The sequence below is a fragment of the Antennarius striatus genome, chromosome 16 (assembly GCF_040054535.1).
Source record: "Antennarius striatus isolate MH-2024 chromosome 16, ASM4005453v1, whole genome shotgun sequence".
Taxonomy (NCBI): domain Eukaryota; kingdom Metazoa; phylum Chordata; class Actinopteri; order Lophiiformes; family Antennariidae; genus Antennarius; species Antennarius striatus.
The window spans coordinates 5,591,443-5,617,213 of NC_090791.1; the positions used below are offsets into that span (position 1 = coordinate 5,591,443).

General features: G+C 40.4%; 1 protein-coding gene across 4 annotated transcripts; it reads right to left on the reverse strand.

Moving 5' to 3' along the window:
* Positions 1-72: 72 nt before the first annotated feature.
* Positions 73-24,466, reverse strand: rhbdf1a (rhomboid 5 homolog 1a (Drosophila)). 4 transcript variants are annotated; one of them, XM_068336971.1, is made up of 19 exons: positions 24,091-24,466; positions 7,796-7,940; positions 7,571-7,710; positions 7,020-7,127; positions 5,517-5,730; positions 5,125-5,331; positions 4,862-4,984; positions 4,605-4,768; positions 4,267-4,518; positions 4,057-4,168; positions 3,872-3,946; positions 3,601-3,762; positions 3,393-3,493; positions 3,224-3,287; positions 2,581-2,675; positions 2,413-2,488; positions 2,072-2,172; positions 1,240-1,393; positions 73-1,115 (listed from the first exon to the last, which is right to left on the reverse strand). In XM_068336971.1, exons 2-19 carry the CDS (start codon positions 7,910-7,912, stop codon positions 696-698), a joined length of 2,685 nt encoding a protein of 894 aa, XP_068193072.1. In that variant the 5' UTR covers positions 7,913-7,940; positions 24,091-24,466; the 3' UTR covers positions 73-695. The 4 variants fall into 4 exon arrangements, with proteins under 4 accessions (XP_068193072.1, XP_068193071.1, XP_068193070.1 ...); XM_068336970.1 differs by having other exon boundaries at positions 23,888-24,466; XM_068336969.1 differs by lacking the exon at positions 24,091-24,466 and adding an exon at positions 23,556-23,636.
* Positions 24,467-25,771: the final 1,305 nt, after the last annotated feature.

A 25,771-nucleotide genomic window follows, 5' to 3' on the forward strand; every position in this document is an offset into this window, starting at 1 on the left:
ACAATATGAATGAACTAAAATTCGTCATTCGGTAGGCATTGACTGGTTATTGAGATTAAGTCACAGACTACATTCAATTGTAGACTTTCTTTTACTGTAGATTTCAGTTACATGTGAGTAGACAGGTAGCTAAAACACTACCATATTCAAACCAATCATCACTTCTTGAGAAGCAATAAATAAATGAAAGAAAAGACCGGAGTGCTCAGAATACTGTAACAAAAATATGGCAGTAGTTGGTACATCTATCAACAAGGCACCAAAGGCATCAACAATAGATATCTGTCCCTGCTTCTGTATGCGGTCGCCTGAATAATAATAATAATAATAAACTTTGTCTGGAGTGTGAATGTAAAAGAATCCTTCTCCGTGTAGCAGTGCTGGTTTCTCTAATTCTTGTAAAGGGTAGCTGGAAGTTTTGATGAAGTTCAGAAGCGCCATGTCTTTGATTCACTGGACACTGAGGGGGTGACAATGACTGCCGGCAAACAGGGAGGTGAATAAAGATGTCCTTATAATGAATGACATAGGTATTTGTACAGACAGGGTAAAAAATACAACTATATTTTCATTGTTCACAGAAAAGGGGACAGCACCCCAGTCACTCAAGTGGGCAGAAGACACAGAGTGGCTGACATCATCTGTTGGTCAGCACCTTTAGACCTGATGCTTTTCCCGCTCACTCTGTCTGCTTTTCAATGGAGGTGAGCGTTAAGGTCGTACTTCTCGCAGAATTTGTCCGTGAAAGGGATGCAGGTGAGCAACTCACACCAGTCGCACTTGATTGGGTAGACATAGAAGAGCACCACGAGGCCTGAAAAGAGTCCGACAAACACCAGCAGGAAGACAATGATCTGACAGCGTTTACGGTACAGGTCCATGCGGCCGAAGCTGATGTAGGGTAAGAAGGCGAAGGACAAGAAGAACCCGGAGATGAAGCCGCAAATGTGGGCGAAGTTGTCAATCCAGGGCAACAGCCCAAAGGCAAACAGGAAGAGCACAACACACAGCAGCTTGGTGAATGCCCTCCATGGCTGGGCAAGAATCTGCCAGCTCTGGAACAGCTCCACAAACAGGCAGGCCAGAATCCCAAACTGAGAGCCAGCTGGCCCCACCTGGGACAAAAAATAAATGAAGTAAAAGATAAGCCTGTAGTATAACGCATCATAAAACATACATTATTACAAGGTGTTCCTGATGCACTTAGTTAAGTCTGCATTATGCCAGTGTGTTGATCACCTCTGCTCTGTAGGGCAGGAAGATGGCTGAAGCTAAGTTGCCTGTGATGCCACTGAGGATATAAATGATTGAGATGCGCAGCCAACCAGCCAGCTTCTCCAGGTCCCTCAGGATAGTCATCTGGAATGCAACCGACACCAGGCAGTGAAGGATCCTAGGAACACAGAAACGGGACATGGCGCTCACGTGCATGCAGTGTAAGTAATGTGTGCGTGTGTGTCTATAAGAGCGAAAAGCTGAAAGTGTTGAGAAGATAATTCCACTGTGGAGAAGAGGTAAATCCTCCAACAGGTCCTTTATCTCACTGAGAATTAATGAGTTGTGTAGAAAGGGCACTTTATTTAATTACCCTGGAGACAGTTAACAGAAAGCACGAAGATGAAGCGCTGGTCCTTTCAAAAGTAAGGTCAGCTCTTTGTGCTGACTGACAGACCTCACATTATCAGAAGAATTTGAAAGTACTTTCTTTTGCCAGTTAATTCTGATAGCCACTGATGTGGATTTAGTCTTCCTATAAAGCATTATTTATCTACACATACATAATTTATATCTTGACCTTGGTTCCATATTTTCTTTAATATATTCCCGAACTGCTAAAATCCTGGTTGTACAATTGGTTTTATTAGCATGACCAAGTACATAGTTAGAGCTTTACATATTTTTCTTTCTTTAGCTAAAAAAGTAACTACATTACATAAAATATATCTTACAAAATACTTCGAATATAACTGTCAACAACTAATACATCTCCTTTTACTTATGTCCGTTTCTTTTGCAAGACACATGTCAGAATAAGAAGCATTTCCTACGAGCATGATAGCTGCCGACTCACCCAGCATGAAGGAATAGTGAAAGCCAGAGCCTATAAAACTGATCTGGAATTTCAGGGTTGAGGAAAGGCAACAGTCCACATACATCATCCATGCAGTGTACCTGGAGAAGAAACAGAAAAGAATGTGTTACCACATATACTAATATACTATACTAACATATGTATAATATCTAGAATGACTTGTCATATTTGAACACATAAATAATTCATCAGCTGTCACTAGATTTGTTTTCCTGTTCGGAAAGTATAAAAAATGGAAATACCTATAAAATATTAAAATATAGTAGTAATAGATGCGGCACAATGTGTTATTGTTATATAATAAGGAAAAAGTTGCTTACTTGAGAGCAGAGAGTAGCCTCTTCATGGAAGTATCCCTTCATGAAGTCACAATATTCACGAGATGTGATTTCACACCTTGACAAACAGAAGTAATTATTACCAAATAAGTCATTTAGGAAAGTGTATTAATCATAGTGTGTAGGTGTTCTTACTTCTGCTTTTCTCACCTTCCTTTTGTTCCAATGCAGCATGGTCGGCCTGTGATGGTACAGTCTATATGAGGCAGGTTGGTGTGGTTCCCTGTATTGTATCTGGTACAAATCTGAAAACCAAACCAGAAAACCATTTTCATCTAAGTTACTTCTGAACACATACAAAATATCTGTATTAATCAAAATGGACGGAAATGCCATCCTTTACATTTAAAAAAATTTGTAGACATTCATCTTCAATTACAATTTTTATATAAACTGTTACAGCAGTGAGAACCTGGCATGTCAAAATGTGGGTGAGCTGATAAAAGACTACAGCACTTATATTTGCTAGAAAAAGAGGACTAACCAACAAAGACCTAGGAAGAAATAAAATACAAAACTGAAATATGTTCCTGCTAACATTAAAAAAAAGAAAATTTCATGATTGTGCTTACATTTCATTTTTTGTAACTATGTTACCTCATGTTTAGTGACTATAACTGTTCCTTCAGAGAAGTCAAAACTTTGCAAAATAAATATGCTGTAATGACTCATTCTTCTAAATATTTAAAGTAAGATAAAAAGAGAATGATCATTTATGGTTTATTTTTTCATTTAATGCTTTTCTTGATGCTCCACTTTATGTGTAAGCATTACAAAGTTATACTGTACTCACTGGCCACTTGGTGATATCATCAGCCCATTCGTGAGGTGATACAGAAGCTGGCTCTAAGCATATCCTGTGATTAGAAAAAAAAAACATACACACATTATACTCACCAAACAGTATCAGTAAATCAATATTGCAAGTTTTGAAAAATGCGGACACTTCTATTATGTCTTACCTGGGATCCTGATGGCACACAGAGCCATACTGCCTGTCTTTACCATTTAACTGAGGAGTACTGGGATGCCTCGGCCACTTCACCCACACAGCTAGAGTACTCTAGGAATATATATACATATTTTTTAATTTAGAACAGACTCCAGTTTTTCTCTCATTGAATTATTACAGTCAAGGAGCACAAGTAAAAAATGGTTTTGTGTACATACTGAGCATTCCTCCTCCGAGGTTTGGACACAGCCAGAGCGATCGTTCCGCACGCAGCAGGCAGAGTTGCGTTCGATGGCTCTCTTTTCCCTGATAAGATCATGCACCTGCTGATCCTGCCGCATGCATGGAGAGTATTTGGCCCCCAAATGAATCAGATATTCCTAATATCAGGCAAAAGAAGGGGATAAATATATTGAATTTAATGTTTTGTTATTTATATCAAGAATTTCTATTGTTTGATAATCTTGAGAAAATAAATATAATACTTACCGAACCTGGTCCAATCCAGAAGTTCTCTTGCTGTACAAACTTTACATTTTCATACACACCTTTGTTTCTTAAAACCTACATCAGAAAACATAAAATCACAAACAACATTAAGGGAACTTTAGTGAGTAAAATACTGTGAAGACTTGTACAAAAAAACTCATCACGACTGAGTTGTTCATACTCACAGAATCAACTGTCTCATGCTGGGAGAAGCCTACCGGTGCAATACCATAGATGCATACAGCCAGGATGGTGATGAGCAAATGGACAAATGTGATCCAGTACGTAAAAAAAGGCCTATAGAAGACAAGAGAGTATCTAGATTTAAAATACTTCCATCCATCAGTGTTATTCACTAATGAGCGCACTAACAAATAGCTAGGAATGAGTCATACCGATGATCGTCCATGTCCTCTATCTGCCTCTTGACATAGCTGTCGATGCGCTTTCGGTAGGTGCGGTTCGTGAGCTTCCCTACCATGCCCAGACCATAAGGCCTCTTCTCACGGGCAAACAGCTTTTTGACAGGAACAACAATGCGCTGTCCACGCCGCTGTCCGGTGACACTCACCACCTCCTGCCGCAAGGGCACCTTCGGTGGTCCTGGAGTTCCTTCTTTGGCTTTACGCCACCCTCGCTCCAAAGGCCTAGAGGAGTGTAATTTGGTTGTAATTATAACTTTTATATTTCCCTAAGGTCAAACTATTACTGTGGTCATGGTATAGCAACTTACAGCATGAGGTGACTCCTCTCCAGCTCAGTCTTATCTAGGGCACTGCCTGTCAGCTCCGTCTCATCCTTCTTACTGCTTGGCTCTGCCTCTTTCATGTCAGCCTCAGAGGGAGACTCAAACACCTCATCTGCATACGTGGATAACTCTTCCTGCATCAGAATATCCTAGAAATATCATAACAGTAATTAAATATGTGGTACATGTATGTGAAATCTGAAAATGAGAAAACTAAAAAGCCTTGTTTATTTCAGCCTTACTCGGGCAAAGAAAGATGTGTCCAGTTCATCAGGGAAGTCAATCATGTCCTCCTCGATGAAGCTGGCTGGAGTGAAGCTGCGTCTTTGGGCTCGTCTTAGAGTGCTTTCCCGTAATGAGCGACCCTGAAACACACACATTTACTCAGATGCACTCATAGTAGACTGCAAAAGTACAAACTAAATCTAATACAAGCGGAGAAAGGAGAAGGCACAAAACAAGCACTTAGGTTTACTTGGTTTGACATTTGTTTGTGAAAGCTAACCTTGACTAGTGCTGCTGCAGCCCTGAAGCTCATCTTGGCCACAGACTCCCTCTTGCGTCGGCGAGGCAGTCGGTTGAGACCTGAGCGGGAGCTGGTGAACGAGCAAAGCGAGGTGGCTCCAGGTGTGATGGGGGTCTGAGGCACACTGTAGCCATCCACCTCCTCCACCATACGAAAGGCTCGCCCTCGTGCCAGTGGGTCCACAATCTGAACAAACATGACATCAACAAGTGGGAGGCAGAAAGAGGTGATCATTTTTTATGCTGTTAAATATCGATTCAACATTTGATACAGACGCATTGTAGATTGATGTTCCATTTTATCAGTTTTGAATTTATCGCACATTTCATTAAAAAAAAAGACGGATCATTTGAATAAATAAACTTCTCTACCTTTTGCATGCCATGCTGTGAGGAGGGGACGTAGAGAGGAGGAGGGGTCTCAGTGCTGGTTAATGAGATGTTGTCCTGGCTGGGAAGATCCATCTCTCTCATCACCTGTGGCTTCAGCTTGCCGTAGCGCAGGCTGCAGTGGCGAAGGCTTTTCCTCTGCCATTTCTGGGTGGTATCGCCGTCCTTACTGACCCCAAACCAGTCCGCTGTTCCCCTACCACCATAAATACTGACCGTTCAGCTCGAGGTCACAAAACACTCACTTCATTTCTCTCACAAAATACTTAAATTCTTTCTTGGTATAGAAAAACCTGCCAAAAGACATGAACACAGCGACGGAAGATTCTCTGAAGAGCATTATATATAGAGGAGTGGATCAGCAAATATGTGTGGGACAATAAAACCGGCTTCCATGGACTTAAAGTGCAAAGTAGAGGGAACAAGCCTAGACATGTGTTTGTCCAGACGCAAACAGAAAGCTAGGTACAAGCACTCTAACACACTCTAACACACTCTAACACACTCTAACACACTCTAACACACTCTAACACACTCTAACACACTCTAACACACTCTAACACACTCTAACACACTCTGGGTGTCACACGGTGCACAATTTGAGAAACAAAGAGCCGGAGAGAGATTAGCAGAGTTCTAGCACTGCACATAAAATAAAGAATAAAAAACATATTAAGATATTCTTCACTCAAATGCATCTATTTTTTTCCGATATTTCAATCATGCCCTACTCTGCACTCCTTAATGAGCATACTTGCAATCACACTGTTGAAGTTGAAGCCTAATGAGTACCAGAGCAAACAATGTTACTGCACCCCAAGGGCAGGAAGTGGAAGTCGAAACATTCTTCAAAGGAAAGTTCAAGCAAGCTCACTCTGTATAAACTAATTACCAGCACTGGAGTGAATGCTCAGTGAAGTTTGTTTAAAGTCTATTTCTCACTAGCTCAGCTCAATTGTTCTTTCGGTGGCCATGTTTTGTTGGTTCTCTGTTCTCAAAAATATGTGTCACGATTATAGCGGTCTAGCAAATACTGTATGCACCTTTTTCTTCACAGCACTTGGAATTTCATCGCCATGCCTGGTTTCTATGAGTACGTTTGAACATAGCCATGGCCTAGAATTATTAAATCAGTTTCCGCTAAAGAAGCCATCACACAGGCAACACTCAGAAGCAGCAACTTCTCGTAAAGAATGCCGACATACTGTATGTGTAGGGAAAAATGGGGACTCTCCCACTGGCCGTCTGGGTCATTACTGAATAAAAAAAAATGTGTAACAGGTTTTGGTTTCAGTTCCTCTTCTGATTCCTTTAAAAATAAGCCTTTGTGGTAATGAAACACAGCTGCAATGGTCACAAAAATCATGTCAAAATTAAAGTTAACTACAGATAAACTCACTTATATCCTCACAGTAAACATGAAAGTGTACGCATCTGTCTCCTGATCCCAACCCTTGTAGTCATGTGAGCGACTTCCTGCGGTACCTGAGCAGGGTTCTGGAGAGTGAGTGGTGTTTCCTGGTGCTGCGACGAGCAGCCCGTTGCCCCTTAACGGGCACCGTGTTAATCCGCTCAAAGTGCACCCTTCTGCTGCTGTGACCAGGCAGAGCAGGGCCAGAAGGTGGCGAGAAGGAACGCAAGGAAGGAGGAAAGAGAAAAGACAACAACAGGAAGTGAGAAGGAAAAGTGCAGCTGGACAGTGGTGTAGCTATCATGCAAACAGAGCAAAGCACACTGTAAGGTTAAGTTTTGGGTTTTTTTAAATATAAGGAAAGTTGTTAAAGTCAGAATTTCTTCTTTAAAAGAGCTTTGCAGTTGGAAAAAGGTCATTAGAAAAAACTAGCTGCCAGCATCCTCAATGAATCTTGTATAAGAATATATTACTTATATTCTAAAGACATAGTGCAGCCGATCAAAGTAAAAATATAATACAGTAATATTTACATGCCACTGCAAAAAAGGCATGTCATGACACAGGTAAAAACATACACAAACACCTCACTGTATAAATCCATTGCATTGCTAATGATCTTTACCTCTTTATGGTTTGAGTGATGGATGACTGCCGCTGTAAGACGGGCCGCCGGGTGTCAAAGAGGTCGCGGGGCGGGGACTGGAGGTGATAGGTCTCCACTGGCATGCTAATGCTGCGCAGGAATCCCTGCCTCTTTACAGGCTACATTAAAAAACAGCATATAAAACGAGAAGTTTAAAGAGAAATCAGGATAGAAATGACAATGGAATTCAGCAAGAATGAATACCTGAACAAAAGTGGGAGGCTCATCAAGAGACATCTGTGCTGTGGGAATATCCAGTCTGAGCCACGGAGGTTTCTTCCTCTGCAGGCTGCTGGTACTCTCCCGCCGTGTTTCAGCCATGTTCACTGTTCCACCCCAGGGCTGCCAGCTAACCAAAACAGAAAGCAAAGATATCATTTAAAAATTCATATTACACAAAATCTTATCTAAATCCCAGTGAAACACACAAAAATAATGTCAAGGCATTGTTTGCAATAAACAGATTCACAATAATTTGGAGCCACAAAGTTGTTTCACAAAAGGTTACTAAGGCCTTATTTTGATTCACCAATGGGTGTTCACATATTTCCTATCATAAGGTAGTAAAAGTGAAACCAGTGGGAATAATTTTCAGTGGTTTACCCCTTCTTAAAACAGTTCTTGAAACCATTTAAAAAAACAAAAACAAAAAAAAACACTACTTTTTGTCCTGGAAAGTCAGGAAGTTTGCAGCCTGAAAAGGAATCCCTTAATTCTACAGTTAAATGTGATCTTGTGGTTAAGAGTTGCTTTGCTTCCAGAAGACATCAATGAGAGACTGATGACTGGATGTATTCCTGTAACGACGCCTGTGGGCATGAGGAGGTGAACAATAAACCTCAGCAAAAGCCTGCCAGTAGTTGAAGAATCGTTATAACCAAGCCCTCTTTTTTATCCCGCCGTCTAACTTCACCCCTCTGGGCCTGGTGGTTAATTTCCTGGCATTTTCTTTCATTATCTTCATTCCCGCGAAATACTAAACTCCTTCACCCCCTTTAATAGAAAGCATGTGCTTTCTGCTACGTCAGATCCCTCAATCAAAACAAGGGAAACCATAGAGTTTGATGATGTAACAAAATAGTGCATCACAATACGACCATTCTTGACTCAATCAAATTCTATCTGATCTATTAAAGTGCCTGTAACTCAGGCAAGAATATTCACAAACGCGAAGATTTTTATAAAGTTTCATTTTAGTTTCGAATAGACATATTCACTGGCTTTCTCTGAACTCTAGTGACGGACAATCAAATGAAATCCACAAAATAAAATTGTGATTCCCTGGGAAATATTTTATCAAAATGCATGTCTGCAAATTAACGTAAAACAAATTGTCTTTGTTTTAGATGTTTTAATACAGAAATGCTGTGTTTTGTGTCTTTAAATCGGCTGTATTTTTTTTAAACTTTCACTGTGTACACAAGAGGAATACTAAAATAAAAGTGTAAGTGTGTCAATAGAGCATAAGTTATTTTTGTTTTAAAGGCACTTTTAGTTAAAATGCCTCTCAAGATGGCAGCATCCTGTTGTTGGGTCCCACTGTGAGATCAGGGGCCCTGAGCTGGCAGTCACAACAATTCTTGTTCCCACCACCATTCTTATGAATCCTGCTGCATAAAAACAGTCGTGACCACATCTGCTTTTCATTGCCATTTTGTGGATCTCAGCAGAGACGGAAGGAAAACCTCAGACTACGGGCAGCAGTGGTCACCACCAATGTGTTGATATATAATTATAGTTTGGATGAATCAACCCAGACATAGTTTATCTCAGTTACTTTATCATTACCTGACATTACTGCCACAATTATGTTAATTAAGGTGCTACAACTGACAGGGACAGTAGATAGGATGTTTCAAACAGGTTCAAGTTGTTGGTTCATTTGCAATGAGTCTTTGTGTATTATACTCCATACACGAAATCTGGTTCAACTTCCGATGACATCTGGGATACCAGATTAGCAGGACTGAGTTGACCAAAGCCGTCTGATGCAGGGTCAGTTACTCAGGTAGATGGATAAGGATCAGTACAAGTCGTCTCACTTTAAACGTGCCTAGAGGAGTTACCACAGGCTTAATTTCTCTTCTGGATCTGCTGCTAAATTTAAGAAAGTTCTGATTTCTGATTTCCCTCTTTTTCCCCAAGGTAGAAGAACCATTATTTAACAACATTCGCTATTAGCTGAAGCAGCATGGCATCTGATGCAGATCAGCACAGGATGGGGCCCTCAGCTTCTGGTTAGTTGATTGGAGCAAACAGGATCTAAACTAAGTGCAGATAGTGAAAGGACCTTATTTTCCTCCCTGTTAAACATGTTTCATTGTTTAAGCTTTATCTCCTCTTGCTTTAATTACATTGTGTCACCCCTCCAGAGAAGAAAACACAAGTTATAGAACAAACAAAAACAAACAAACATATATACGCTTCTCTTCCTGCCTTAGGCTTTTTTTCCGGTTTACCATCGCAAACTACTTTCATCCTTACTTGCATTCGACCTCCGACTGTGTGAGTGACTGCTATTTACAGGCAATTACAATTTCGTGCTTTCTTTATGTCTCTTGTCTATTTTCTGGCCAGATTAAACACCCATGACCAGACTTGAGAACCACTCAAACTGCGTAAATGAAGTGAGAGTAGCTAAAATATCCGACAGCTTCAACAAAACAGACACCAGAGGACAAACAAAGTCAGACACATTAAAAGTCTATGTCACTCTTTGTCTTGCTTCTTCCTCTGTTCAAATGAAGTGGTGTGGGCTTGTGTCTCCTGTCTTAGGAGGAGCTGAACTGGCATAGTCAGTAATCAGATGCAAGCATGGCTACAACTCAAAACTGCCACCGATTCATTTCTCATTTGAAGCAGCACTGAATTAATCAGTTATTTCTCCATCTAGTAATTACAGTATTTTTTGCACTCATATATATATATATATATGAATATATATTATATATATGCGCACCAAGAAGCCTTTGATTTTCTCAAAAACCGACAGTGCGCCTGATAATCCAGTGCACTTATATATGAAAAAAGTTTTAAAATAGTCCATTCATTGAAGGTGTGCCTTATAGTGCGGAAAATACTGTATTGGAAATCACTGCATTCAAGTTCAATGGCAAAAGAAAATTATTGGTAAAAAAAGTTGTTTAGTGTGTTACAATTCTACTTTTTGAAACCTTCAAACAGAGCAGCTTCTTCACCACTGCACCATTATACGTGATAGTGATTTTTTTTCTGGTTGAAATTTCACGTAAGTCAACTATTAAAAGTGTGTTGTATTTTTCGCCACAATGCTAACATTCCTAGAGCTGATTTGCAGTTGATATTCTTTAGATCGCTATGATCGAAAATAGTTTCTCCAAAAGATTTGACATCATAACTTTATGCCGTGCCTCGAAGGCTTCCTGCTGTCATTTTGCCCTTGCTGAATCTAGCATTTTCTACTCAACCATGAAACCCATTACTACCCTTCATGGATTGTCTGGGGCTGACATCGCTGCTCCATGCAACGCTTTCCCTCCATTAAGCAGAGACGACACTGAAAACTCTCCAGGTGCAGAAATGCCCAATGGGCCATTATGACTGAGGTTGACAGGCATAGCTAGCATTCTGTTTGTCTGGGAAGGTTTAATGCCCTGGAATACATTCTGAATACAAACTAAAACCTTGAAGTTTTCTGTATCACCATTTAATATAATGATCTCCAGTCACACAAGAAGACCCAGACTTAAGATAACAGAGGCCCGTCTGTTACAGGTGAGGCTAAAAGTCAGATCACAGATCGGCTCGAAGGATGGAATACACTTGAATACACTCAAAACAAACTAAAAAAGCCTAATAAGGGTGGGGGTTTCAGTACTGCTTCATCTGTGCAGTTTACTGTGTACAATATGACAGTTTTCTCCAAGTTTTCTCACAGTTGAGCCTTTTCATCTGGATGTAGTCTCTTCAACTTTGGAATTGTTCTTTTTTATGCCTCTGTCATCTGTTTGATACTTCCTCTTCTCCACAGAAAACAAAGAAAATTAAGTGCATGTCTACCATATCACTTTTTTACAAACAGATACAATGCTTTAATGTAATGTTTACATACTGTAAACATTTTGAACATACTGAAATATTCTGGTGATTACTATTTCCAATTGTTCTAATTCTGATCTCTGAACATGCCACGGTCACATTCCTCAACATCTGTGGTGGAAATTGTAACAAGCTGAAATGGCAGAGAGGGAAACCACATGAAGTCTAACTACTATGGACAGGAGGAGACTGGTTTCCGGGAACTCTGTTTACTCTGCTGCTATGTGCTTCTCCACAGGAGCCACAGTGAAGCCGGCTGATGGAGTTATGTCACTGAGATCGGTCAATGCTGAAGTGGCTGTCCATGCCTGATCCAAGCATGGATAGAGTCAGGAAGGACAATAAGACAATAAGAACTGCAGTATGCTGGCTAAGCTAGGCGCCACGATGGATGACCTCATTAATATACCTCATTCTTCAGAGATGTGGCACTTCCTGGCTTCAGGCTTTTGTTCCTCCCGCTTTTATCCTCCTTTTCTTCCTGCACGTTACATCTTCATGTTTGTCAAGCAAAAGTCAAATTTAGACCACTTAGCTTATGAACTGTTTTCTACATTTTTCAATGTAATGGCAATGTTTTTAAAATATCAGATGTTACAAATTACATATTGGCAAACAGATTGTTGACTTTCTGAAAAGAGTATGGCACAAAAGGACTACAGCATATTTGAATTTTGCTATATTTTAACACTTGGTAGTAATACAATTTTGTTCATATACTGTCCATTGTTTCTCATGTTTTATTCAATGCTGGTCACAATTCTTGACAAGAAACAAAGGAGGGAAACTAGGCCATTCATAAAGTCACTCTCACGGAGTCCTTCTCTCACTGACGTAACACAAAAATATGTTGGTAAAGGTTTTTTCCAATACAGTGCCACACACGATTAACAAATTCTGCGATAGAGCAACAAACTATTTATCTCATTATTAACGGTAATTTAAACATTTATGAACCCTCCCCATACTGATATTAAACCACCTTCTATCTGTATTACCTATTCCCACACTCTGATAGACTGTTTAAAGCACTTTTACATCTCAAATTAGTCTGAGACTCACGGAACACAGCGCCCTTCCAGATGCAGTCAGCCAATAGAATGCGCGTACGGTATCACGTGATTGCCGACCAAAAATCCGCAATGAGGTGAAGTTGCGAGCGTTGACGCGCGAATGCACTGTATATGCAATTCAAGGACTTCCTTCTCTAGCGTGCCAATTCAATCGCATTTAATACAGTCATTGTGAAACTAACCTCAATGTACAGTAGCTGTGGTTCCCCTGAATGTGATTTTGTAACGATGAACAGAAATTCGTGACCACAAAGTGTTTCTGGGGGAATGGGCGGAGCCATGTGGGAAACATTACAAAGACACACCACATCTGGCACTTCAGCCCGTCAGACAATTGAAACATAAATCATTTGTACTTAACACTGCAGGCGTGTGTTTTCAGTAGGTTCTACAGGCGTCTGAGGCACATCTGCAGATTGATTGCAGAACAATGCTTCTGATCTTTTTAAAGCACATCTCACTTCCTTAAGATGACAAAACTACAAAGCTAGAGATTTCATTTTGGCAAGATGACATGACACATGCACTAAAATAATTGTATGATACTAGAGAGCTGAAACTAATTCCAAATCACATGATAAATTTATGCTAAGAATATGATTGAATATAAACTTGATCAGTGTCCACAGACCATCCTTAGGGCTTCTCTCTTTGAAGGCATCTTTGCAGGAACTAAACTACCCCAGACCAGTCGAAGAACAGAGAGCAGAATGCATCTGCAGTCATCTCAGTTGACCCCGGTGACATGTGACAGGCTGTCACACCAAACGAGCCCTTACGACATTAAAAAACACACACAGCAGATATATCCATCACAGCTGACCCTAGGATCAAGTGTCACAGCCAGCTGAGGGATGAGCACGGTGGGTGGTTGGAGCTTCAGCGGGCGGCAAGGTGGGTGGTTGATAGTTGGCATGGTTGACAGAAGGGCGGGGTAGTTTGTGGCTTTTTAGCTTTTCCCATATTTTTCACAGCTCAGGCTGGCTGTGACGATTTTACAATGGACATTTGGTTTCAGTCAGGAGGGCCAGTTTCTATCAGGTCGCTTGGAAGGCTCCTGCACTGTCATAACAGTGTTTACTAAATGACAAGACTGAATGCCAGAGATATGAATAGCTCATGAAAGTATAAATGCCAACCTAAGTGCAGGGTACACGCATGTGGTCTATTTATAGGGCCAAAATGCAAATGTGCATCGGGATAAAACTGAAGCTCAAAATGAAAAACACGCTTCTTCAGATCGCACAGCGGGTTGTTTACTGTCAAAAGCAATCATCACTACACCTCTCAAAAGCTGCGCACATCAAAGTAGCTTGATGAAACTGCGTCTATTTATCTCTACAATATCTATCCACCAAAAGCAATATGTGTTTTTACCACCATGTTCCCTGCACTGTTTCCTGTCTTTTCTCGACGAAACTTGCAGTTCGCCAAACAAATGTAGGTCCTAGAAAATTGCACTTTGCTATTTTATCAGCACAACCCAGACTTTCTATGTGCAGCAATATCCTGCACAGGAAATCAGTACGGAGGCTAGGTGAGATGTGTTATCATGGCACAGACATCAAAATATATAATTACTTTAATCTCGGTGTGTTTACAGAAGAACATCACCTCTGCTTCAGACAAAATTTCTTGCGTTGTACTTTCAGGTCAAACTTTATTGCATGTGTAGCTAATTCAACACTTGAATTATTTATTGATGCCGCACAGGTGAATTATTTACTACATCTTTCCCTCTCAGCCTGCTGTTTACACGGTAGAGGTCCCCTGGCTTCTTTCTGAAGATTATTAACGGGCCCGTTTCAGTTTACAACAGATAGTAAAGACTTCTCTTCCCTTCAGTGGAAGAATAACACACACTTACTAAATCTGCATTATGTCTCTGTCCAAAGAACATTTATATCTCTAAACTTAAGGAAGACGCTGACAGTTTATGCTATATATACTTCACAGACCGACACAACTAGATATGTTTCCTCACAACAAAAACAGAGCTGTGTGTGTGTGTGTGTGTGTGTGTGTGTGTGTGTGTGTGTGTGTGTGTGTGTGTGTGTGTGTGTGTGTGTGTGTGTGTGTGTGTGTGTGTGTGTGTGTGTGTGTGTGCATTCTATTAGATCTGGTAACACCCTGTTGAATCAGCTCACAGCAAAGCAGCCTTCACCACTCTGGTACAAAGCTGTTGATAAGAACCCAGTTTAGGCTGGGACAGCAACCAGACCTGAAACCTCTTTGTTTACCAGAGAACTTATCTTCAACTTACAGTTTCCAGCTGGACCCTATGAGGAAACTCACTGTTTACCTCAATCTAGTTGAGCCCAGCAGCCTCCAAAGCCAACTGTACAACTCCGCACTGGGGGGTAAAGAGAAGATGCATTATAAACAATGAATTTCAACAGTCTTACGATACTCCAGACACCTGACATAATCTCAAAGGCAATCAGAGAGCTGTGGTTGGTGTATAAAACCAACAGCTACGGAGACAGAATTATAGGGTTGCAGTTGTACATCTGGCCCTCCAGTGAAACAGTATGTCTCCCCTACAATATTACATTTTTTATGCTAACAGGGATAAAAAGCAATTTGATTAAGCTAATACACTAACGCGTCTTACGTTTATAATAGTAATAATTTCAAACTGTTAAGACATAATGGTAGATTATAGCATGAAAGTAATTTTAGTGCGCTAGTAAATAACATTAAAAGTAAATATCACCAATCTCTTCTTGCACCAGACAATAATGATATGATGAAGATAAGCATCCAACTTCCTGACAAGATTGTAATGTACTTTTCACCCTTTAACCTGCCTTGACATAAACTCTTAATTTTCATTCATGGTTTACTAAGAGACAACAAGAGAGGTAAGCCATCATTTTTGTGCAATGCCTAGTTCTCCATGCTGTGTCCTGCAACTACTTACAAACACCTCATTGTCTACCAGAGGTTTGACATTTTCTCGTTAAGTGAGTAAGAGAAGAATCTCAGACACAGTGTGCAATAACAACATGTGATCCCCATCTAAATAGTTTCCAGCATGATATCAGCCTAAATCATGCCTACAAATGGCTGTATTGTATTGCCTGATGGGTACTGGGTTGAACGACAGTCATTGTGGAGACTGCTCAGAGTAAAGAAAAAAAAAAGAAGCCTGGAGTTTTCATTGGTCCATCATTAAATATGGCAAACTAGGCAAATTCCCACTCTAGATAATAGCTGAGGGTGGGTTATCTCCTCACCTTATGTTCACCCCTTAGCACGATTAAAGAAAAAACCTACATCTGAGGTAAGGTGTCATGTTATGATTGAAATGCACAGTTTCAAGTCACTACGAAAATAGGTTTATATTTGTAATCTGACCAATTAGTAGGGTTTAAAATACTCCACAAAACAGAGACATCAGCTCCGTCTTCTCACATCCTCTGTGGGAGACCACCAGCAAGGAGAGAGGTCATGTTACTGCTTATTTTACCAAACAGTGCTGGAGGGAAGGAAGTGCAAACCAGAGTATGAGGAGATGTCTATGCTGAAGCAGGAAACACACTGACGACCAGGAGCAATATCCACGTCCTGTTCATAAAACCACGGAAACAACATACATTTACTTGCATGCGCAGGATCACATCCACACAGCACGAGTAAACATACGCATCCCGACCATCGACATGACGAAGCGCACGTCCCAGAGTGCAGAAAGTAATAGGCCCTCTTTGAGTCGGGCCTGCCGTCCCAGTCTGGCACGGCGTAGAGCAGTCAGAGAGAAGATCTCAATGTAGTGTGACACCGAAGCTGACAGATTAAATGAAATACTATCTAGTATTTCATGTCATAGATATATGATTTGTCTTGGGAAGAATGTTTCAAAGGCAATATGAAATTATTGAATAAAGCGACTTCTTACTTAAATAATGGTGCTTGTTAAAATGTCAAGTAATCAGTAGCACAAAGACAGGACTTCAGAGGTAATAAAATTATTTAAAGGGATTTTCCAAAACATGCTCACTCATTATACTTTTGATTAAAATCAGGCCAACAGTTTGAAAAACAATAATTAACAATAAAATGTATTTCTTTCTGTGAATTTGTCAAATAGAACTGAGCAGGTTGGAAAACCCCTCAGTTCTTCTTTTGTTGGCAGCAGAAAGTGGTTTTCCATGTTGCTAAACCTTTCAGAAAGTACGCCAAAGTGAAATTGTATCAGTGGGCGAGGAGGATCAGACATATGAAGGATGTAAGATAAAAACATTGTGTGATTTCAAACGCACAAACATTTTTAAAATCACGGTAAAAACACTGCATTAAAAATATTGTTAGGGGCAGTTTAGATTCACTAGTCATGAACACAGCAGATCACTCATTTAATATAATGTTAGGATATTCACTATCACAATATTTTCTGCATGATTCACAAATTATCCACAACTGTTGAAGTATTTTAAATCAAACCCTGTAAGATAATATCATAGATGAGTGTAACCTTCATAACAAGGTCTAATTAAGGTCTTTACCTTTAAATCTTTCAAACATTTAGTTTTTTGCACTTGATTAAATTATTCACATGCCTCTGATAGATGAAACCTTCACAGGCAGCTTCGGAGAATGCCTGAAAGATTTGCAAATCTACAACAGCCCAATGTTGACATTATTAACTGAAGTAATTTTCACTAGATTGGAGGGAGATGGAACTGATGTGATTTATACAGAATAACCCAATAATTAAAAAACACTTTTAAATGACTGAATATTGGTCCTTCCTTACACAGACAAATGCAGGTAAAGAAAGGGCAGAGAGTTATTTAAAAAATGAGTCTCTTGTTTATAATGTTTATCAGGTTGGGCATGAAGATAAAGTGGTTTGACCTACAGATAATTCACAGCTTAAGTATGTGTTCTACTTCCCAGCACTGCATTTGGTGGGAAGAGCATACATCAATCCCAGAAAAACAATTTAGCCTCATGCCTTGTTGAAAAAAGGAAAAGATAAAACATTGCAAAGATTGTGTAGAGTCTCTGACGTTTGGGGAGACCTGTCTGAGGGTTACTCTGTCACAGGGCTGGGACACAAATGTAGGTCACAATACAGTTTAGCAAAGGTTCCGTACATTAAGAATCAAGACGATGGTGTTTCAATGACAGGAAGCAAATTTCCATGACAAATCATTAAAAAAAACACTCAGAAAAACATTCCCCAAATACCCCGAGGCCTCCAGATCAATAAAAATATCTATATATCTATTTAGGTTCTCATTTAAAAAAAAAAAAAATTAAAAAAAAAAAAAAAAAGTAATTAAAAGAAAATTAAGGTCTCGGTAAATCAAGAAGAGCAAAACAGAAACGAGAAGTTCCTAACCCTAACCCTAACCCTTAACATACAGTGTCTATTTCAGCATTCTCTGCAATGAGAATTGTTTCGGCCCAAAGCCAAACTCTTGTGTACTTCTTCTGTCAACATCAAAGGAGACTGAATCTGTGGACAACTGCTGTCATATTGCGTCCATGTTCACTTTTTAAGTGTTATTATTCAAAGATGCTACTCTAGTGATAACAGCAGATTAACCTCATGTACAAGACACTTGTCCGCATAGATGTATTACCCTTGATATGATAGCTGCATGCATATTAAATAATAATCTATACCATGACATAGACATGGAGGAAGCAAAGGCAAATTCAGGGAAATACCCAGGGGGAAGCTGGGGTATCTGAGCTTGGTGACACAGAAATGAAAGCAAGGTTGACGGGGAGGAAGAAGGAAGAATGAAGCCATGCAGCTGGGCTCAGAGATCTATGGAAAACTCCCGACAAAGGTGGGTCAGGTCCTCTGGGACAGTCACAGCCCCAGCGAGGGGGAGGGCTTCTCAGTCATGACTTAAGAAAACACACAGAGTCTTTGTATATGGAAAAAAGTCAGATTTTCCCTCTGTGTCACCGAGATCACATGTAGGAACACTTCCTTTCTCTGCTAATGATTTGTGAACAAGCATACATAACATGCAAGAGACAAAAAAAAATCCCTGAGAAAGCTAATTATTGAAGGTGAGACACAGTGTCTAACTAAAAGTGAAACTACTAGGAGTATAAGCCTCGAGAAAATTATTTTTGAGTTGTATTACTGTTCTTGTTTACTTTTGCCTAGTTCTAAGTAAATATGGTTCACCACATATTAGACTTCAGGAGCAATGCCTTCAATTCAGGCGTGACTGGGCAACATAAATGAAAGGCTTTACATCATTTTCCTTGGCACACAGCATTACAAGCTCCACCAGCAAATGGAAGGGAAAGTTGGCACTGATGTGAAGAAATGTAGTGGCATTAGAAAAGGAAAATTGAAAGCTCTAGGACCAGGTAGTTGTTCAAATATGCCAACAGGGCTTGGTATGATTAACTTTATACAGTCCAACAGATTAAGCCAAATCTGTTTGTACAAAAAAAAATTTTTAACTCAACAATAAAACAGGATTTCAGATCAGCTATGGGCATACTCCCAATACTGGGATTTTTAAAAATGCTTAGTCAAAAGAAAATAACATCCAAAGTCAGTGAAATCCACCTCCTCTGAAAAAAAGCCAGTAAAAGAGAAGTCACAGAGGATTCCAAAACACACCCTCATTTCTGGGAAGACTGCTGGAGTGAGTTTGGTGCATGGTATGTAATGTTGGTGGGACTCTTGAAACTGTCCAGATATAACTGCAGCTCCATTCAGGGAACAGTCAGCTTGAGTTTAACAGTCTGATACACAATTATGATTCACAGCCTCTGGGTATGATGACCAATTATGCCAAAAATAGAGGAAGGGACCAGGGGGAATGCTATTTTATTCAAAACTGCAATCTTATCACTAATGTAAGGGTTATCTGAGGTAAATGTAAATTAGGCAAAACACATTGCTGTCATTAATGCAGTCAAAACCTTGCACCGCAATCTACGACAAAGATTAGCAACATGCAAAAAATTCAATGAATGCATTTTGAATACTAGAAAGCACACCAGTCTAGACATGTGTACCATTAAAATGGCTTTCCATAGATTTGTGATCTGAACTGAAACCTCTTCTTTATTTCATCTACTTGGAAATTTAAAGGAATCTGCCTGGCTACATGCCCAACTATCCTACAAAGTTTCAGGAAAGTCCATCAATTATTTTTTGCGTGCTTCTAATAAAAGTACAAATACAAAAATAAATCACATCTTCAAAAAAGGCTGTAAGTTTTCTCATAATAATAATAAAAAATGCACTGATTTTTAATAAGTCAAAAATCACGTTTTACTTCTCATAGTGCAAGCATGTGTAAGCTTTGAAACAAAATCCTCTGTGATGTAAAAACAGGCAATTGTATCTGACGTATACATTTCTGCCTTGAAGCACCTGGTAAAAAGAAACACATTGATCGGTTTATCTTCAGGCACTCCCTCTGAGACCTCTTCGCACTAAAAGAAGAAGATCAAAGTTCAAGGAGTCATTGCACGCCTGTTAGCACCAGCCTCACAGGAAAACACACACAGCATTCCCACGGGGCTGAAAATAAGGTTTGTCTAGTGGTTAAACAGTCCCAGACACTGTGACATTGATAACACAAGCTATATGACCAAAAACACCCTAATATACTGATTATGGATTACTTTTTCTTTCATTTTTGTCAAAACTAAATTAACGGGAATATAATTCATGTTAACTTGTATTTACAATTTAGTTTTCTAGTAAATTGTAAGAATACCAGTCCACGTATGGCTATCTGGCTCATGACAGATGTGTTGCTGACTGAGAGAGGGACAGGGTCTGCCAGCATGTATGCTGGCAGAAGGACTCCTTGGAGGCTCAGAGGTAGACCTGAAATAGCCCTGCTTCTGCATTACAGCATTACATCACAACTGACTTCACTGACATAGCTCCCGCTGCATCATCCACCACTGAGATGTCATGGGACCTGAACAATTGAATGTTATGTCAGTGAGTCACACAAACCGAGCTGTGAACAGGGGAAACACCATGAGGTCCTGTAATACTCTGTGTGCTTTAGTTTCATACTGACAAACAAATAGTTATGGCATAGTCAGTACACGTAACAAACCTCAAGCTAAACCAAAGCAGTGCAACCAATACATATTTTGATTCTTTGTCTTCTCCTCCCATAATAACACAAACAATACCTGCTTACACTGCAATACATGCCAGACGATTGAGACACAGCTTGGTTTCTGTTTTCCCCACAAATACCACATCGTTTGACGTGTGACAAAAATCCAGTTTCCGATTCCTGACAACTTACTCAAAACCGTAGCCACATCAAAGTGGAACAGGTACTAGCCTAGCGAGTACCAGCAAGGACTACAGCAATCACCGCCTGTGGGCTCTGTCACCATCAGTCCCCTGTAACACAAAACTGACAAGTTTTTTGTGCTAATCCCTGACAGAGTTCAGTAGTGGAAGCATTTGTAACTAATATATTTAGCAGCAAGTCAAGTCCTCATTGTTTCTAAAGTAGTAGAACGAGTTGGTTAACATGTTTAACCTCTGTAGATAATGCTGCCATGCCCCACATTCTCCAATCAACCCAGAGAATATTTTGACACAAAACAGACACCTTTAAAGTCTAAGACAAATACGTAATACATTTCAATTGTACAGTAATAATGACTTCAATTCAAAAACCAAAAGTTACAAAGAAAACCAAATACCGTATCTCAAGCAAGATTTTTGCAAAGGCAACATAGAATTGCACAAACCTCCTATAATAATACCACGTGATGGGATCATTTGACACAGCAATTGCAGAATATGGAATTATGTGGCATTTTTATGCAAGAAAAGAAAGTGTATGGGAAAATCAGTGTCTTGTGTTTAATGGGCATGTGAAATGACAAGCATGCAGTTGTTACAATATCCTAAAGGATAGATACTGATTTAGTAGGCTCTAAGAAAATGAAACTTAATATGGTATTATACATCTTCATTATTTTGGAATTACTCCTTTACAGTACAGTCAGTAACATGTGACCTTTACCTCACTTGGGAAACAGTAATCTAAAATGAACAAAATTTTCAACTTGTCACATAGATACTGTATGTTAGCTAGTGAAATGACCCAAGGTTATTTATAGACGCTTATGTTCTGCATACCTGGTTATATCTAGTCTAGTAATTTTAACGTACTGTATAGTCAGGGCTCTATCTAAAGCTTGAGGAAAATGTTGCTGAAAAGAGCCCACCGATTTTCGAGAAAAAACAGATTTAAAGCAGCTTCTTCCTGGAATTCAAACCCTTCTTTGTAGTCTGATTTGAAGACTCTATAATCATATCAGCAAAGCATACAATCATCAAAAATAGTCCATTCTGAACTTAAAAGCTGTGTCCTTTTGGCGAATGCATCATCTTAAACTAACTAGGACACATGAAAAGCATTGTGCTATTGGACAGTGATGCATTATAAAGGCAGCAGTAGCTCAGTCCACTAGGTCTTGGGCTGGGGACCAGAGGGTGGCCAGTTCGAGGTCCAGGTGGACTAAAAGTTTAGGAGTGTGAACTGGCAGTGGAGAGGTGCCTGTTGAGCAAGGCATTGTCCGCTTCCAAAGGAGCTGCCCGCCGCCCTACCTCTCTTACTGTTTGTGTGTGTGTGTGTGTGTGTGTGTGTGTGTGTGTGTGTGTGTGTGTGTGTGTGTGCGATTAGCAATAACATGAGAATGAACAAATAATTTTCCCTGTTTGAACTGATAAAGTTGATTTCTCTCTTTCATAATTTTAAATGAATGGCTATAATTTTCTATGGAATGGCAATGCAGAAAGATAGGCCAATTACATAAAACCCTGTGCTATGGTTCTTTTGAGGGCAACATTATGAAGCACTTGTACAGGACTGTTCACTTGGCCAGACAGACAGACAGATACCGCGACGTGAGTCATGCGGCCATGGCTACAGTATGGCCCCCTCAGCAGCAGCCCCATTAAAAACTTGCATACCAGCTAGTCAACACAGGCCAGCCTGGACAGTCCACCTGCCTCAGCAGAGCTACTCCAGGCTCCCTAGTATCACGTACCCACATGTACCCACATACATTTGCAAACCCACACACACACCGGGAATACTCTCTCGTGGGTAGAGGTGGAGACGATGCGGTGGATGAGCACGACTGAGACTGTCACACATCAGGGTCCTTCCTTTTCGGTGCGATTACATCACCCACAACCATGATCCCTCCTCCCTCCATGTGATAAGGTTTCAGGAACACTGGGCACACAAATCAGGCCATGTGCTCTCATGTCCTGTCTGCCAAAATAACTCAGCAGTGCCAAAATAACTCAGCAATTTCTAATACAGTATGTCTGTAGTTTCACTCCAGGGTGTCCAGGTATTGTGGGGCACTAACGCATGCAGCCTTTCTGGTGTCAACATGCAGTTTGCGAATATGTCAGCTACTGTCCTGGAGCTTTTAAGCTTTGATGAGTCAAACCTACACATTCAGTGGCACTTCCATGCATTTTGTGGAATTTGTGTCCTTCTTTGTTTGCTTGCTATGAGTCACCTTGAGTCACTGTGGGTTTAGTTCATGAAATCCACAAACTCAGAGATGGCAGGATGAACAATGCATTCAGATTCAAAGTGGTGGATTGCATTGTGATGATACAAACAGGTAAAAGAACTAGTTGCTTGTTTTTTTCAAAACTTGTGACACAGCAAAGGTGTGATGCTGAATCACAGAAACTCGCATGAACGACTGATTTTGAGAAAGATGATGATGCTGGTGACCAGAAGAGGGTGGGAAAAAGAGGAACAAGGAGGATGACGATGATGATAATGTGTCTGACACTTCATACTCACCGTTGAGTAATTCCAAGTTTATGAAATTGAGTGTCCATTATTAATGATGTAACAAGGCCCTAAAAGTGAGTCAGATAGTTATTCTACTTCCAATCCTCTACATTTACCATCAAAACTCCTCCAAGCGGAGTGACAGGGCTGCCGATCCGCGTCCTGACTGATGCGCTGCACTACGTTAATGATTCCAATGTCGGACAATCAACCCACTCGCGCTTGAATCCACCAGTCGCGTTCGAGCTCGTGAGCACTCCTTGATCACGACGCGCGAGCGCTTCCTCCACCTTCCCGTATGGGCGACCAGAGGACACGATCAGGAAACACCAACAACTCACCCTTATAGCCAAGCTCAGATGTCCCCCACTGGTGAAATCTGTGGTTTCACTGATTTTTTTTTTTTTCTCTTCCCCCCAGGCAGCGGATAAGTTATTCTTTTCACATCCTCCTTACGAGCAGCGCAGGAATAAACGCGCGTCTTTTCCCCACCCAGCAGATGTATTAGAGCCCAGCTCGGTGCCGTGGGGTTAGATCTGCTCACTTCTGATCACACCAGCAGCAGTGGCCGACCGGGGTGATGTGGAGGAAACGTGGCTGCCCGTCCGGTTCTCCGCTTCCCACCTACGGATACAGCATTCCCACACTGCTCCATAGATCAACCCGGGCTAAGTTTTCTTCTGCCGGCTGAACCCTAATTCAGTTTGACGGAGAGGCAGCCCCGCCCTGGACTGGAGACGGGCTTGTGAGGAAGGCAAGGCCGTCAAGATCGCCAGCCAATGGCTGCGCACACAGGGAGGCGCTGCTGCGCCTGGGTAACAGCGGTGACTAAGCGATATCCTCAGAGCGGCCCGGGGTCCAACCCGGAGCCACTCCAGTCTGGCTCTTTAAATCAGTGTTAGATGATTAATCCCGCACATTCTTTCATTCATTTAATGTCACATGTAATAGAAACAATTCAGTAACGTCTCCACAATGGAACTACTGTACGTATTTTTGTATTGTTTGTTTTTGTCTCACCTAAACTGCTCAGCACTAGTCTTCATTCATTGCCTTCATTACAGTAATTTCCAGTAATTTTTTTTTTTATTCCTTGCTACATTGCACAAGAGGCCATGCTAGTTGAATTAGTGATAATAATGATAAAAGTAAAAATAATAATGACAACATAAGGAAATGCATTTGAAGAAAATCACTTCATATTAATTGGTTGCAAATCACTTTTAACTGCTAACATTTTTGTAGAAAAATACTGTAGTGATTGCTGTCAGTGATTTCTCTGAAATGCCAGAGATTTTATTTTTATTTGAAATGAATGAATGAATGAATGCATGAATGAATGAAAGAAAGAAAACATGCTCTTCAGGTTTAATTGGCTGTTCCAAATGTGAGTGTGTGCGTGCATGGTTGTCTGTGTCTCTGTGTGGCTCCGCGGTGCACTGGCGTCACGCCCAGAGTTTCCCCCGCCTCACGCCCTAAGTCAGCTGGGATAGGTTCTGGCTCCTCTCACCCACCACAGGGGATAAAGTGGTAGACGATGAATGAATGAATGAATGAATGAATGAATGAATATCTATATCAGAACACTGCAAAGACACACTGGATAGGCTGTGTCAAATTAGACAAACACTCTGTGAGCTAAAGCTTCTGCTAAAGCTGCTGTTTTCCCATTATGTCGCTACACCTAAAGGCAATAGTCCCATGATAGATTGACCTTCATAATATCAGTTACCGAATATGAAAACTAACCCTGTAGTCATATTGATATCATTATTGTTTTATGATCAGTCAAGAAAAATACTATTTCACCAATCCCTTCAAAGTGGGATGGCTTCTCTCATGACATAGTCATGATGACATCCCATGACAAAACAAGTGGTGCTTTTCATTGGTTTCAGAAACATATTTCATTATGACTGCAAAAGTTATAATAAATACATTGTGTGAACAGGTACAGATGGCATGGAAAATTTTCAGACTTCAGCCACTTTTTGACAAACCATGCAATTTTGCTACATGACAGAATGACGATTGTGGCATCACATGATTTCACTCAGCAACAAATCAAGTACCCTCTTCTTACACAATTTCATTTTTCATTTAAATCATACTAGCCTGCTTTATTACTCAGTCAAATAAAGAACTGATGATCTATTACTTCCCCAGTGTCATATGAGCCTGAGGTTTGGGTCTGTGGATGTTAATGTCAGTGATGACGCATATTG